General features: G+C 38.0%; 1 protein-coding gene across 2 annotated transcripts in view; it reads left to right on the forward strand.

Moving 5' to 3' along the window:
- SIL1 (SIL1 nucleotide exchange factor) overlaps nt 1–17437 on the forward strand; it is a 206050-nt gene that overhangs the window by 136044 nt on the left and 52569 nt on the right. For both annotated transcript variants that reach the window (XM_072956839.1, XM_072956834.1), the window contains one exon: nt 3529–3650. In XM_072956839.1, the coding sequence (XP_072812940.1) occupies nt 3529–3650 (122 nt within the window). The remainder of the gene's footprint in view (nt 1–3528; nt 3651–17437) is intronic.

A 17437-nucleotide genomic window follows, 5' to 3' on the forward strand; every position in this document is an offset into this window, starting at 1 on the left:
ACTGTAGGCCAAGGGCATGGGTAGAAGCAAGGAAACTAGATAGGAGGCTATTGCTCTAATCCAGACTAGGGGCGATGGTGGCCCAGGAAGGCTGTGTAATCATAATCAAAGGCTTGTTTTGAGATCCTCATCAAGACATAGATGTTCAACATCCTCCCACGCCTGACAGCATCCTTGTTCTCTATAAACTAGGCTAAAAGATGTTCTTTCTTTCTTTAGGATTTTGCCAGCCTTTGTGGTGAGAGGATGAGTGTGTACTGTATCTGCAGGAATTATGGGGTGGCCTCTTCATCTCTCTCTGCTCATAACTCTTTCTCAGGACTCAAATAGCAGACCTGTGATCCTTTTAGAGGAAAAAAAATAGACCTGGGTTCTTGTTCCTCTTTCCATTCTTACTCTCCAGGTTAGAAAACAAAAATTCTAACAGCTTTTCCGTTATAGATATTTAAAGGATTAAGGATCCTAGGGGTTATTGGCCAACTCAGTCCTGCTCTGATGTTGACAGCTTTTATTTTTTTCTCATCTTAACATATTTGGATGGACCTTTAGGTATCAGGTTTCTGTAGCCTCTTCCTTTAGTTGCAGCATAAAAGGCCACCTTTTATGAGAGCTTATCTTACCTAGAGGGGAGTGAGTACACAGGTGGCTAGCAGGGCCCTAATAAATATTATTTCCCCTGCAAGTTGTTTGGTTGCCTGGAAGTGTCATCTCTAGGGTGACATCCCCTTCTGCTTTCATGGTTTACTGGGTGGGGTTAACAGATTTTTTGACTTCACCAAATTTAACCTGTTGTCAGCCCAGGAATCAGTCCCCTGGTGGAGGCCAAACTTGATCTGTTGGCAGAAGTGTCACAAGTGTTCTAGGTCATTGGCCTTTTGGTTGGAAATATGGATGAGATCTTTGGTTTGGGCTGGTGTGTCAGGTTTCTGTGCAACAGTGTTAAGTTGTGATTTCACAGAGGGATTAAAGAAGACACAGCTCTGCCTCAAGTTCCAGTTGCAATGGGGAGTTGGGGTGATGTAGTGCTAGCTTTGAGGAAGATAGGACTTTTCTTGCCAGGAACTTCCTTAGTCCACTCCTATTCTAGACTCACTGATTAGATGTTTTGAGGAGCCATGGGCCCAAACTGGATCCAGACTGGATCTGCCCAAGGAGATTCCTCACAGCCATGTTTGAATTATTAACCAGGATTTGTGAAAAGCAAAACGATGTGTGTAGAAACCGTTTGTGAGTTACTTATGAGGAATGGTCACTGTGGGCCCCATCCACCCTGGGGCAATGTGTTTGCCTTCTCTTACGTGACTCTAATTATTTGCCCTCATCTCTGCCTTTCTCTCTTCTCCTTGTTCTCTCACTATCTTGTTAGTGCTCTGCCTTTCTTTTTCCCTCCTGAGTGTTGGCACGGTTCCCTACTGCCTCCTTCTTTATGTTTTCCCTCCCTCTACCTTGAACTCCTTTCTGCCTGTCCCACCTCCATCCTGAAAGCAGCCTGGGAAAAGTTCTGGCCCCAGACCCAGCTGGGGAGCTGCATACCCAGGTCCTGGCCATGCCTTCTCCTGTGTGATACTGGGAAGGGCCCAGATTTTGGAGCTTGGGTGTACAGTGGGCAGAACGACTCTTCCTCCTCATCTCCAGTGAAATAACAAATAAGAAAACATCTTGGAAATGCTGAAGTGCTTATATAAATGTTAGCATTTATAATACCCTGATTTATCTTTGGAGTAATAAATAGTCCAGAATAGAAGCTCTGTGACTCTGGGCTGTGTTGCCCAGAGTGTGTTTGGGGCTATTAGGGTAGCATCTGCTCTGTTAGGAACTCATACCAGTTTTGATAAGTAGCCACCTCAGGCATGGAGTGACAAGACTCTAAGCCATGGTTTGGTATCTAGAAAACCTGGAAGAAGGAGGATCAAAGGAGAGGTAGTGAGTTCTTAGATTTTAAAATCAGAGTATGTGAGGAAGGAAGCATCATTAAGTATTATTTGTGCTTATGTTAGCAAAGCACCCAGCTGAGTCTCCCTAGTTAGCTAGACTATGGACCAATAATCATTCTTTTTCATAAGGACAGATTAGGGCAGACAAATCCCCTGGCTTGGGGATTTGATAGTAGAGCAGACTCCATGCTTACTTCATGGCCCTGGATTGGCCATTTCTTTAGGTCTGTGGTACCAGGGACCTATCCATTTTGTTGGCATACATACCTCAGATTGCCTTTTTTATTCACAGTGGAGTTTATTTCAGTAACATTGTTTTTTTCTGATAAAGTTTACTCATTGGTTTTGTGATTATTTATTGAACACTTAACTATATGCTTAGTAATGTTCTAGTCACTGGACTTAAACCAGTGGACAGACAGACAAAAGCCCCTGCTTTTGTGGAAATTATATCAGAATATATAAGATGATCTTCAAGTGGTAAAAACAAGCTAGGCCTACCCCTAAACATCGGCAGAGTCAAATACAGCTCTTTAAACTGGATTTGTCTTTTAGAGTCCTCTTCCTTTTCAGAAGGATACAGTCAGGTAGGAAAAGCCTCTATGGCATCTGGAAGAAGAAGATGAGTAGTAGTTACATGTAGTTGGGCTCTAGCTTCCTGTGCTTTTCTGATGATTTGTAGAGTGGGATCAGCATATGAGCAAGAGGCAGCCTTTGTAGCAACAAAGATATTTTCAAGGGAAATGTAGCTACTGCATGGGGGAAACAGGATCCAGTGACCTTCCTGTTTCAGGATACTAATGAAGCATGGGGAGTGGATCCCCTATAGAATAAAAGAAAGTGTAGACTTGGGACTTTGGACCTTATGTATAGCCTAGACCAGTGCTGTTATATCGAACTTTATGGGATGATGGAAATGTTCTGCACTGTCCAATAATAGCCACTGGTGAGTAGCACAGACTTAGCCTAAAGCTTTTAAGGGAGAGACTTGTGCGAATTTATCACAAATGTCCTCAGATTCAGTCAACTTAGACGATGAAGTGAGGAAGAGAGAAGAGAAGGGTACCGTCGTTATTCTTCTCCCAGCACTCTTCTAGCCCTCCCCCTGCAACAGAGTTGCTTTTATAGTCCCTGACTTCTAATTAAAAATTAGCTTTTTTTTAAAAGTGTCTACTGCTTCCATTGCCCACATTAAGGCAGGACATCAACAGGAAGCATGGCACCATATTTACTAATGCTGATAACGCCAGATCTGTGTTAACAGCTTGTACATTAGGAGTAAGCTTTGTGCCTCATTATGGTATTAGAATTTCTCGGGACATGTTTAGCATAAGCAAATAGCTAGGTGCCATTTCTGCCAGTTCCCACACAGGTGCTCATAAATCATATTAGATGAATTGGGAGTTCTCATATTTAACATTGTTTACAATTTAGTTTGTTTTTACAAATCCTTTCCTAATTAGTCAGAAAGGCCACCAAATACTTTTTACTTGACTTTTTAGTTTGTTCTTGAATGGTCACCAGAAGAAAAGGTGTAAGAAAAGCTCTTCTTTTCTTGATCTCTGTACTATACTAAGCAGTGCTTCTGTTGCAGATGGATAATGCACAAGACCTGCTTTCCTTCGGTGGCCTTCAAGTGGTGATCAATGGGCTGAACAGCACGGATCCCCTGGTGAAGGAGTATGCTGCGTTTGTGCTGGGGGCTGCCTTTTCCAGGTGAGTGGCATGGATGGACATCCCATTGGTCAGGATCCTTTAGACCCTTCAGGTGAAGTCTAGCTTTAATCTTGGCCTGATTTGCCTGGAAGAAGGTTGCATTTGAACTCATGCACATCCCTATCCATATTTCAGTGTAATCCCAATGAAACAAGAATAAGAACTGGATTCTGCCCTTATTTTAAGAAGATGAGAGTTTTCACCCATGTTGTCATCATCTGTAACTCTGTTCCCCCTCATCTTAAATGTATGGGCATTTAGTACCGTATTTTAGGTCACATTCTCTGTTTTATTCAAAGCTAATTAGAAGTTAGACCAACCGTAGATAGTTGAGAGGGAGGGGAATGAACTCCAAGAGCTGATCCTTTTGGCAGTAAAGCTACATTTGATGATGAATAAATGATGAACCTGACCAAAGAGGGCCTTTTGGGGGGAAATGTGTCTTCCCCTAATTGCCTGGAACCAATCAACATGAAGTCAGGTTATCACATTCTCTAGGTTGGAAGTTGTTTAAATTTCAGTTAGTCTGACTTGTGCTAGAAGACTGATCAAGCAAGAGGAGTAAGGAGACAGCATATTCAAAGAGTGGATGCAGAAAGAGATCTGAGTACCACATCATCATAATCCAAAAAAAGCGAGGTGTCTTCAAGCTGCAATTGGTACATTGGAGCTATAGTTCTTCCATTTTTGAAAATCTACTCCTATGACCATTTGTTCCTCTAAAACAGGAACCCGTATTCTGATTCTTGCTCTTTGTCAGGGCATGGGTGGTGGCTTGGATGGGTTGCCCTGCTTGGATGCAGGGATTGTGATGTTGCAGGAGAAAGGCTATTCTGAACATTTTTACCATTGGAGCCTTTGTTTTGGAAAGATTTTCCTTTGCCTTTCATCTCTGCTTATTTCATCAGAATTTCAATCTGATGTCCTCTCATTCTGAAAGACTTAAGCATATTTTCTTAGTAAATTGATAGGCACAGCTGGGGATGCTGGAAGAACTGTTCCATGTGGAGAGTCTGGGAGCACAGCAGACCTTTGTTTCCCTTTTTGCCAACTTGCCTGATCTTCAAGCCCTGGTTGTCCTGTGGACTCCAGGGCATACCTCATTAAGTATTAACCAGAGCCAGACAGGGAAATCACTGCCTGTGCATCTACTGGTTAAGTGAAGAATCTAGGAATTTGTCATTGGTAGCTGTGATTTCAGCCCTGGACAATAAGGTTCTTATTCTTTTGAGACTTTAGAGGCTTGAGAACTTACTGAGGCTTACTTTTTGTTTCTCAAGCCGTAGAAGAATTGATTCAAACATTTTTAACCTCTTTCCCCCAGACTTTTGGAAATCTTTTCTGTAATCCTGAGTACTCTCTTTTCACTGTGAATGTGAACAAATGATCCTAGATGTCCCTTGCCATTGCTTCTGGAAATACATTCCTTGGGGGAAAAGTCTTGGTGTCACATTTTAGTTAAAGGGGGCTAAGTGACTTGAGAAGGATACATTGGACCTGCTTATCAGCCATGACTCACCACAGGGCTGTGCCAATATGTGGTTTTATTAAGAGTTTTCTGTGATTGTATTAGCATAAGACTGTGTTAACATTTATGCAGCATCACTAAAATTTAAATAGAGATAAATATAAAATATTGCAATTTAGTGTTTTGGTGGCAAGCAAACTGCTGTATTCAGAATGTTCTGGCCGGGATTTTGATGGCTCACTGGAGGGCAGTTACAGTGACAGCATGGTATGGCACCATGCTTTTGGAAGCCAACAGCAGGCTCCCGAACATCATGAAAATGTCAATGTTTTATGCAAAGAGGAACCTGATGCAAGGTGAGAATATTTCTATGTAAAGAGGCAGGTTTCAGTGCTCTAGTCTGATATTCATTATTTATTTTTGATGTCTTAAGTATTGGTTCTGCAGCTCCCTACCTGTCCCCAGCAGGCATAAGTGCACACACATAGCACACATGTATGCATGTGTGCATGCACAAAGTTATTGGACGAACTTGCTCTTTACCAAGAGGGCATTTAAGGGACAGTGAACATGTTGGAATCATGGAGTCTCACAGTTTGGGGATGTTATTTAGAGGTCATTCCTTCCAGTTTTCTGCTGATGGGCAAGAATGCTGCTCAGTCAGTCCAGATATTTCCGTATTTGGGAGGATTATACAGACCATTTTACCTAGAGCCAGAAAATTTAGGTTCAAGTCCAGTCTCTATCATTTCCTGGCTTTTTGCCTATAGGCAAGTGATTTCACCTTTCTAAGCCTCATTTTTTTCATTTGTTAACTAGAAACAATAGTAGATATCCTCTGCATTTCATGAGGTTGAATGAATATGAAATAATATACAATAATAAGTCCTGTGAAAGTGCTTATAAAGCACCTGTCAATGATAAGAGGTATAACATAATCACACTCATTGTGTGTCCTTTTTTCTGAATTTTCACCATAAGGCAATTTTTATTTCTTTTGTTTTTATACTGCAAACCTTTATCTTCCTTATTTTCTCTTCCATTAAGTGCTTATGTTCTACCACATACGTCCCTTGGTGTTAATCTTGCTTCTTCATGAAGGTATTTATTTACCTACCTGGGTTAATTGCTTAATAAGGCCTCCACACAGATTTCTGTGGATGAAGAGATCTCTTCTGTGGTGTTAAATGTGAAGCAATTATTCCAAGATCAAGAAGAAAGAATGGACATAAATGTATTGACATGGCCACTTACTGTTATATGACCACTGAAATAGTTTGTTCCCTTATTTAAATATCATTCACACTTATTATGGATCATACACTTTTGTTTTCTGCTGCCCATGTTTTTGTTGTCGGTGTATAAGGCAAGTCAAGCTCTTGCATGAGAAGATAAGCAGAGGTAGAGAGAGAGGTGTTTGATGCCTTTAACATTTTCATCTTTTCTTTTTCTTTCCTCCCTCCTTCAAGTTGGATATTTTCATTGGTCTTCCTATGACTTGACTCTGGAGTCCTGGGCAAGTCATTGTGTTTCTGTGTTTGGGAAGGCCTTGTGAATTTTAGAAGCCATGCAGCCTTCTGTAATCTGGTTTTGGTTTTACTTCTCAGCAAACCAGCCTCCTCCTTTTGTTTTCCTCTTATCTCCCAGTATGTGGCCTTTACCTTCTAACTATTAGGAATTAAATTATCAAGAAACTGGTATGCTTATCCCTGGCTTTTGCTGTTTTCATGGCCCTGCCTCTCTGTGACTTTTGGTGTCCTATATCCACTTTTTTATATCAAAGATGTATGTATTACTCCTGTTCCCATCTCTGCTATATCCATTTTTAATAACTCAAATTCTCATATGCATTTGTATGAATTATTATGAAATTAGGTGGGCTTGTAATGAGGCGGGAAGCCCCATAAAAAGACCAGCAGGACCCCTAGGCAGGGCCACTGCTATCCTCCCAGCACTATCCGGTTCCCTGGCCCAGAGGCTGTATCTCACTCTTTGCCTCTAAAACGGCTTACAACTAAAATTCTGTTGGTTCCCTGAGCTCATTTCTGATCGGTTATTTCCTTCACTCCTGATTGGTTATTACTCTCACTTCTGATTGGTCCACTTCCGTAACTTCTGATTGGTCCATTTGTAGTACTTCATTTGCATGGAGCTCACTCCTGATTGGTTATTTATCTCACTCCTGATTGGGCTATTTCTACAAAGCTTGTTCCTGGTTGGTCAACTTCTGTTATACTTTATTTGCATATGATGCTGCAAACTGTAAAACTGGCAGCCTATAAAAGGCCTGTGTAAACCTATAGACTGGGTCCAGAGCTTGAAGTGTTAACTCCTCTGGGCACGCTGGCGTAATAAACCTGAGTTCTCCAACTCTCCCAGTGCTGCTTGGTCTCTCGTCCTGATCTAGGTTGCTGTAACACATTTTTTTGCAACAGTAATTTCTCACTGTATGCAGTGCCTTTTTTTTTTTTTAACCATCCATAGTTTGTAATGAGTCATAAACCTGTGCCTGGTACAAGAAGGGAGGTACATGTGCCATCAGTCAGTCATAGTGCAGTTATGTTCTGACAGACTCCTGAAACAGGGTTACGTACTACACTCTCTTTGACATCTTCCTTGGAGCTTCCTTAGCAGATCCTGGGTTGCATACATCTCTTTATATAATGAATGTTTACCCCACTGCTGACCTGCAGCCTCTTACCCCATGCTTTGTTGTGTCTGTAGTTTCCTCAGTTGTACTCTTCCCACTGATGTTTTACCAATAAATTTTAACCATTTGGCCAGTACCAGATGATTGTGTCCCTTTTCCATTTGTTGGCCTCCTATTTCCAAATTTTTTTTCCTGTCGTCCTCTTATGTTAATTTCAGTGCTCATATGTTATCTTCTCTCCTCTGTCTTTCCTGATGGCTTTTGTAAGTTTGCTGGAGATCAGCATTCACAATTCCATTGACATTTAGCTTTACAACACTGTCACCCAGTAGATATCTTGAAACTCATTTCCCATGTTTTCCAACATCTCATATTCTCTGACTACCTCCATCATGTCTTCACATTTTCATCTCTCTTGTTACATATGGTTTTTATCCATATCCTGACCTCTAGCCTCACTGTGAGTGTTCCTCACTGTCTTCCCTCCCTATAGGCTCCTTTCTCTTAGCCCACAGATGTTCTCAATTACCTGTCTACTGACCCCTGTCCTATCACCAGCTTGTTCATTGCCTCCAACCTGCCGACCATATTTTCCTTCCCTTCCAAACTTTTTTAAAGAGTAGACAAAAAGAAATCCAAGTAAGTGCCCATGAGCAACCGTCCCTGAAGTTTTTCAAGAGTATTTTGGCATCATTGACATCTCCATAACATTCAACAATGTTGACCACCGCTTTTTTTTGGAAACTTAAGTCGTTCACTGCTATGTGATTGTAGTCCGTTGGTTCTTGGATATCTGTTAATTACTCCCTCTTCTTTTCTTTTTATAGCAACATCGTCTCACTATCTTTTAATTATAGCTATTCACCAAGATTATTATGGCTTTGTGCCTATTCCTGTCTTAATTTTCTCCACCAGTGGACCTACCTCTTCCTATGGTTTCAAATTCTACCTCATTGTGGGTGACTCCAGAGTCTAAGTCCACCCCTTCTCCTCAGGTCCATTTCTACCAGACTCTGACATTGTACCTCAGACTCAAGAAGAAAGTGGAATTCAGTTTCGTCTGTCTCACAAAGTAGATTTTTCCTCCCACTTTTTAATCTATTCCTGGTAACATGATAATCTTTGTTACCAAAGCTTGAAACTTCTGAGTGGTGATACTTGAGCCATCTTTCTCCCTGTTTAGTTAGTTTGTGAGTTGAGTCCTGTGGATTTTTATTTTCACTGTTGTTACCTACTAAACAATGATTTCCTTTTTAAAAAATCTGTTCTGGAGCCTTGATATTGTAAGAGCAGCAACAGTGTTTAGGGAGGGGATTCCCGCTTCTGATGCTGGGAAATGAGCCCTGAATAGTCTAAACTAAGCACTGTAATCCCATTTTCCACGAATGTAGATTGATTTAAAGATAGGCATGTGACCCAGTTCTGACCAATGAGACATAAAAACATATTTGCTGGGAAAGCTTCTGGGAAGGATTTTGTTCTCTTATAAAAAGATAGTAAAGAGACCTTGTCCACTTCTTTCTGCCTTTATTACAGTTGTCTTGGAGCTATAGCTAGCTTCGACCAGTGAGAGAAAGAGCACAAGGACAAAAGACTGCCATGCTGAGGAGGATAAAAGAGGGGAAAGACAGAAGGAGGCTAGCTCCTTTATGATTTAGTTTAGCTACTATACTGATTTTGGAACTATCTACTTCCAGACTTGTGTTGTGAGAGATAATTAAATGTCTTAAAAAAAAATGTCAGTCATTATTCTTTTACTTGCAACTGTACGTATTCATATTAATCAATTTTCAAAATCTCAGATTTTAAAATTCATTTTAAATACCCTTGTTTCTTCATAGCACTCATCTCAATTTGCAATTAAAAATTTGTTTGATTACCTATTTACTGTTGATAACACCTGCTAGACAGTTTGAGGAGGATAGGATTTATTTTCTATCTTAATCTTGCTGTCTCCCTGATATGTAGCACAGGAGCTAACATTGAATGCTAGGAAATAATTAATAAATAAATAAATGAAGAAACAAAAGAATAAAGTGATATTTGGGAAATGAAATTTTTTTTTCAGATAGCATGTGAGAGCTGAGTGGAGAGTATTGTCTTTATTATTAATGGTATAACAATGGATGGTTCAGTTACTTCACCTTGATTTAAAAATCTAAGGCCATGGAAATGTGTATATAGCCCCCTGCCCCCACCTGAAGGCCTAGAAAATAGAAGGTTAGAGATTGGCATGAGGTCAGGTTTTGGAGATGTCAGCATTTGAATAAAAGTTCAAGTATGATTCCTAGGACTAGTTCTGACATTTTGACTGCAGGACCTAGTTTTTCACATTCCTGTAGTGACAAGGAAGGTGCTCAAACCATTCTGTATCTCATAAATTAATCAGCATATTAACCAAATTGGCTTAGGCAGTTGGATAGCCTTATAGCTTTTAAAGTTGCATTCAAAGTCAGATTTCTTTTTCCAAATGGAAGTTAATAACAGATGGAAAATGAGCTCTAACCCTGACCAGCTTCCTTTAGTACTAAAGAAACCAAAGCTTCATTCTAGAGAGGGAGGCACCTCTTTCTTAATGAACTTGTCCCTTCTGCATTTCTTCTGAATCTATCTCTAATGTGCCCTTGCCTCCTCCACATCCTCCATGTGGCTGCTTTCAGATTTTTTCATTATTCGCTACCTTCTTAGTTTCTTCCCTGCATAACTCCAGCCCACAGAGTTCTTTTCTTTGGACTTTGCTAGCATTTGTTGTTTGGAATCCTAAAATGTCTCTTATATATCTAATTCTCTATGTATGCCAGTTCTTTCCTCTGTTTCCTCATTAGAATGGAGGGCTTATTGAGAGCGGAAGCTAGGACCCAAGTCTGTGGTACCCACAGCACCTTTAGAGGGTAGGTTTCATGCAGTTGCTTAGAGCATTTCATAGTACAAACTAAATGGTCCACAAAAGCTGGAATCACCAAAAATCAGTGGGACGAATGAAACTACTAAGAGCAGGGAAGCTTTTTATTTTCTTTTCTATTTTGTATGATTTTTTCCTCCAGTGAGTATGTATCTATATTTGTATTTAAAATTTAAATAATAAGTAACAAAACAAATAGAATAGAAGAGTTATGTATCTAGCAAATGGTGGTTTACATTTCCTAAGAAGCATTCTTGATTCAGAATACTTGAAGATGCTGGATTTATAAATTTATAAACATTTCCTTAGATGCTTAATTCACCTGACAAGAAACTGTAGGGCCACTACTTTGCATAACTAAGGGGGAAATAAATAACATATTCATTATATGGTGATGCTTTAAGAAAGTGAGAGAAGTTCCAAAGACAAATATAATGGAAAACAAAAACTCTAGGAGATATGGGATGCTGAAACTTATAGCTGTGCTGGGGATGCTTGTCATTCCCTGGTGGCCAAGATCTCTTGTTTCAACAGGCTTTATGTTGGGGGTCAGCCTATGAAAGGGAGAATTAGAAAAATGAAAGTCTTATACTCAGAAGGAGAGATATTAAAGGCAATTTGGCTTTGAATGGAAGGTAGAAAAATTTCCAAGTAAATTCTTCAACCTTGAGTGCGTTGGGGCTGGAAATCATACTCCTTTTGTGGCCTAAAAATCTCCAAACTGCAAATTTAGTTTAAAATGTTCTTGATAATAATAAAAAGCCGGAAAAAATGTTTGTAACTAATATGACAGATATAACATTAATATTCCTGATATATACAGAGAGCATGTAAAAATAGAGAATTAAACACACTAGTAACATTATGGAAAAATGGGATAGATACACACTGCAGAATAAAAGAAATGTAGATGGCTTAACCATATTAAAAAACCCCACTCATAGAAAGAGAAAGACCAATTAAAACTATACCAAGACACTGTTTCTCACCTATCAGAATAGCAGAAGTCCAAAAGTTAATAGCATGTTCTGTTTGTGAAACTGTGGGGAAATAGGCTTTCATACATTGGTGATAGAACTGTAAAATGCTACAATCCTTGCAGAAGGAAAGTTCGCAGTATCTAGCAAAATTGCATATATGTATACATACACATACATAAATATATTTTTTTACCCTTTGAAATATTATTCCTACTTCTAGAATTCTACCTCTAAAGTACAGTGATAAAGATATGAAAAGACCTATGTATGCTCAAGGTTTTTCATTATAGCACTATTTGTTGTAGCAAAAGATGGGAATCATCCCAGATATCCATCAGCATGGAATTGATTGAATAACTGTATAATTTATTCCATGGAGTACTATATAGTTGTAGAAAAAATTTAAGAATATTGTTGTATAATACAATTTCTTTTAATTGAACTGTAGTCAGTTTACAATGTTCTGTTAGTTTCTGGTATACAGCATAATGTTTCAGGCATTCATATACATACATATATTCCTTTTCATCTCTTTTTCATTATAGGTTACTACAAGATACTGAATATAGTTTCCTGTACTATACAATAAAAACATTGTTTATTTTATATATAGTAGTTAATATCTGCAAATCTTGAACTCCCAATTTATCCCTTCCCACCCACTTTCTTCCCTGGTAACTATAAGTTTGTTTTCTATGTCTGTGAGTCTGTTTCTGTTTTGTGATTATGTTCATTTGTGTCTTTTTTTTTTTAAAGATTCCATATATAAGTGATATCATATGGTATTTTTCTTTCTCTTTCTGGCTTTTTTCACTTAGAATGACAATCTCCAGTTCCAGCCATGTTGCTTCAAATGGCATTTTATTCTTTTTATGGCTGAGTAGTATTCCATTATATAAATATACCACAACTTCTTTATCTAGTCATCGGTTGACGGACATTTAGGTTGCTTCCATGTCTTGACTATTGTAAGTAGTGCTGCTATGAACATTGGGATGCATGTATCTTTTCACATTAGAGTTCCCTCTGGATGTATGCCCAGGAGTGGAATTGCTGGATTATATGGTAAGTCTATTTTCAGTTTTTTTAGGAATTTCCATACTGTTTTCCATATTTGCTGCACCAAACTACATTCCCAGCAGTGTAGAAGGGTTCCCTTTTCTCCACACCCTCTCCAGGATTTATCATTTGTGGACTTCTTGATGACAGCCATCCTGACTGGTGTGAGATGATACCTCATTCTAGTTTTAATTTGCTTTTCTCTGAGAATTAGTGATATTGAGCATTTTTTCATGTGCCTATTGGCCATTTGTATGTCTTCATTGGAGAATTGCTTGTTAAGGCCTTTTGCCCATTTTTGGATTGGGTTGTTTGTTTTTTTCTTATTAAGTTTTATGAGATGTTCATATATATTCTGGAAAGTAAGCCCTTGTCAGCTGCATCATTTGCATATATTTTCTCCATTCTGTAGGTTGTCATTTTGTTTTGCTTCTGGTTTCCTTTGCTATGCAAAAGCTTATATGTTTGATTAGGTCCAGTTGTTAATTTTTTGCTTTTATTTCTATTGTGTGGGTAGACTGCCCTAGGAGAACATAGCTGAGATTTATGTCCAGAAAATGTTTTGCTTATGTTTTCTTCTAGGAGGTTTATAATTTCTTGTTTTGTTATTTAAGTCTTTAAGCCATTTTGAGTTTATTTTTGGGTATGGTGTGAGGAAGTGTTCTAACGTCAGAATATTTCTTTTGTGATATATCCCAGGATATATTGTTAAATGAAAAAAAAAAAAAGTATGAATAACTGCTATTAAGCATGTGTATTATGTGATAATAGTTTTTAAAAATGAAGGATAAAAGGTTGCTGTAGGAAGAGGAGCTTTGCAATCATGCATACATTTTATGTAAATCAAAAGCTCAATTAAAATAATTACAAAAATATTTCTCATAAAAATTGAGAACAGAGTGAAACAGTTGAATCTACCTATGGAATTGGTGGCATAATCACGCAGGGAAGAACTATTTCATGTGATTTTACAGATGAATAATTTGACGATACATCCCTATTTGGATATATTTTAAAGACCAAAAAACCTGTAAAATTTTTCAGAAATCTTGTTGATGGAATTGTTGGTATTGTTATTCTGAGCCTGTAGTGTATATTGTGGGATAAAGCAGATGAATAATCAGGCGGGTTTTTCTGAGAACCAGGATTTCCAGCATAATAGAAGGGAGATACTGATATAAAATTGGATATTGGGTAAAATCCCTGTTAGTTCTAATTTTGAATCGAAAGTATTAGTATGAATTCATAATAGGTTTTTTTCTTTAAAAAATGTAGTTTTAGCACTGTCCACTGAAAAGATCCAGAGGGGAAAAAGAATAAACCGGTTAACAGTGATCAGCTCTGACTTCTAGATTGTATTTTCTAAATAACTTCTCCCTCTAAAATAGCATTTTCCACTAAAAGGAACTGTGATGACTCATTCCAAGTGTGGAGTAAAACATGTGCAAAATGATCCTAGATATCTTGTCATAATCTAAAGCAAGTTTCTTAAAGCCAACTAGGGTCTAGGACTCAGGGTTCAACCTAAAAAAGTTCCCATTGGCCATAAGTGCAACACTGGGAATTTCAAGAAGGATAATAACTGCAATGAACTGAAGTAAATCAAATATGTTTAAATCCCTAAGTTCATCGTGATACTTAAAAGAACAGATTAAACCTCACTGGGCATCTCTGGAGAGTATTGGTTAGGGAACCAGTTCTTAATCAAAAGTGGCAAATAAATAGAAAAAATAAAGCATTTCTGTTTATGTTGCCTTTCCAAACTGAACTAAACTTTGGTGTATTTCAAATAGTTGAGAGGAAGTTTATCTTTATATTGAAATTTTAACTAAAAAAGGGAAAGTGATACAATTAGAATATTAACATTCTCTAACCTTAAATGAATTAATGCATCTTGGCAATGATCATCAATGGCTGTGAAAAGAAAGACAATCAAACATTATGTGCCTTGTAGTGAATGATGTGATGATGTACATCCACCTTTAGGACCAAACCATTTATTTCCCCAAATCTGGGAGTGTTGGCTCCTCAAGGCTCAAGAGTCAGTTCCTACAAGAATTAATTCAGAAGGGAGATGACTTGCCCAAGGTTCTGGTCCCTTCCTGGGGGCAGCCTGCTTCCAATGACACAGTGCAGGGATTCAAAGGGCTTCTACCCTTATCTCAAAGGAGAAAACTCTGAAAGACCATCCTAGATCCAGAGCTCAGTTGAGACCTCTGTTGTAATTGCATCACAGTTCAGCTTCTCCCATTGGCTAATCCTGCTTCCCTCACCCTCACAGGTATTGCCCCCAAGAGTAGTCTTCAGTAAACCACTTGACCACAAATCTTAGAGTCTGTTTCTTAGGGAACCTGACTTTGACATATCTCCTGATAAAAGTACACACCACTGCCCATGAAGTGGTCTTGATAGAAAACAAAATCTGAATCTGATCAAGATCCATCTTGTAATATAAAGGAAATACTAGTTGGGGAAAGGGTATAGTTCAGTGGTAGAGTATGTGCTTAGCATGCATGAGGTCCTGGATTCAATCCCCAGTACCACCTTTAAAAATCAATAAATAAAACTAATCCCCTCCCCCCCAAAAAACAATACTCTAAAAATTTAAAAATATGTATAAATAAAAGTAAACCTAATTATCTACTCCACACCCCCCCCATAAAGGAAATACTGGAGACGGGATATGTTAAATGATATAATGGACATGTAATCAGCAAAGTTTAGAATGTTGGAAACTGTAGAACTACTGGATTTTTCAACAAATAAATTGTGAGACAAAAATGGAAAGAATGAAACCATAAATTAAAAGATAGCTAAATATCAACCAATTACACTGTGTTTAGCACCTGACCAAATCAGCAATGTTGAAAAAAAATTTTGTGAGATAATTAGGGCCATTTAAACAATTACCTTGTATTTGATAATGTTAAGGAATTTCTGTTAAAAGTTTTTAATGTGAAATGGTAATGTGGTTATGTTTCTTTAAAAAATCATTTTAGAGAAATGTACTGAAAATTTTATGGGTAAAATGATAGGATGTCTGAATTTTGCTTTATACTTATCCAGAGGAGGTGAGTAAGTGTGTGGGTATAGATGGGTATAGATGGTATAGGGTATAGATGAAACAAGACTGGCCATGACTTCGTAATTTTTAAAGACGGTGATCATTATACCATCTTCTCTGCTTTAGCCTATAGATGAAAATTTCCGTAAGAAAAAGTTTTTTTTTAAAGTGGTTTCAAATTGGCAGAATTTCCAGGTTACTGAAACATATATAAATCCTTTTTGAAGGAACACATCTTAAATGCAGGCCTGAAAGCATCTCCACAAAGAAAAACAAATTGTAGTAGTTATCAACGTACAATCAAAATATCACAGAGCACATATGAGAAATAAGGCATCATGAGTAAAAGATAGCAGAAACAATGTATCAAACCTGTAACGCTATACACAGTAAAGTTTTGAGAGTACAAAATATAAAACAATTCTTTTAATATGTTTAAAGTAACAAAAATATGAGCAAAGAATAATAGACTATTAAAAATGATAATATCCAGGAAGATATGAAAAAGTTCTAAATGTATAGAAGTGGAAAATATAATTGCAGTTAGGAATTCAGTGGATAAGGTAAATAACTAGTGAGATATGCTGAAGAGTAATTAAGTAAACTGGAATATAGAATTGACAGAAATTGAAAAATTAAAAATGAAATAGAGGTTGAGACATGGAGAATGGAATGAAAAGGTCTAACATGAGTTCCAGAAGGATAAAGAGAACGTGGGAGAAGCTATATTTGAAGAGGCTTGGCTGGTACTTTTCTAAAACTGATGAAACACATGAATTCTGATTCAGGAATCCCACTAAATCCCAAGCAGAATGATTAAGAAAAAATATATTTCTAGCAACATAGTGAAACTATAGAAAACTGGACTCATAAAAACAGCTAGAAAAAGAAACAGAGTAGCTCCAAAGTACTAGGAGACGTATTTGATAAAAAGAGGGAAAACAACTTTGCTCTGGGTACTGTTAGCCTAGTTGCTTGGCCTGAGAACTAGGCTCTGATGTCATTTTCATCAGTTCTAGGCAGCAGTTGACACCATGAATCCATTGCCTGTGACATTTCTTTCTTGGTTCCATGTGTATCCCATTAGACACCTGGATTTAAGGAAGAATCCACCATGCTCCCTAAAGTTGAAGGTACTTCAGGCCTGCCAGGTTTCTCGTTAAGTGCCTGTTCATGGGCTGAGATTATTGGAAAGAAACTAATTTATCTCGTTGAGGAAAGAGAATAGTGGAACTTCAGTCCGGTAGGGAGGCTGCCAGCATGGGCTTTTCTATATATTTTGTTCCTACTTTCTTCTTAATTCCTATCAACCTCAGTTTCTCTCTCTTTTTCTATTTTTGTCTATTTTTCTATTTTCTATTAAAGTGTTGCTGGTTTTGTAGAGAATAGACTTTCTTGTCATAAACTTTTAAGTGATATAGGAGAGTGACTTTGGCATAACAATGTGAGGAAATTTGCTAACCCACTCCCCAGTAAGACTGGGGAAAATTATTTTTAAAAATAATAGTAAAAAATAAAGCTTCTGAAAATAGACCTATGGTCAAACAGCAAATAAAGAAACCTGCTCATAGAAATCCACTGAAATTTGGTAAGAAAGGTGAGAGTCTGTGTTGTCTGAACCAAGACAGCTTCCTGCCTCCCCATTACAAGCTCAGTGAGGTAGA

The sequence above is a fragment of the Vicugna pacos genome, chromosome 3 (genome assembly GCF_048564905.1).
Source record: "Vicugna pacos chromosome 3, VicPac4, whole genome shotgun sequence".
Taxonomy (NCBI): Eukaryota; Metazoa; Chordata; class Mammalia; order Artiodactyla; family Camelidae; genus Vicugna; species Vicugna pacos.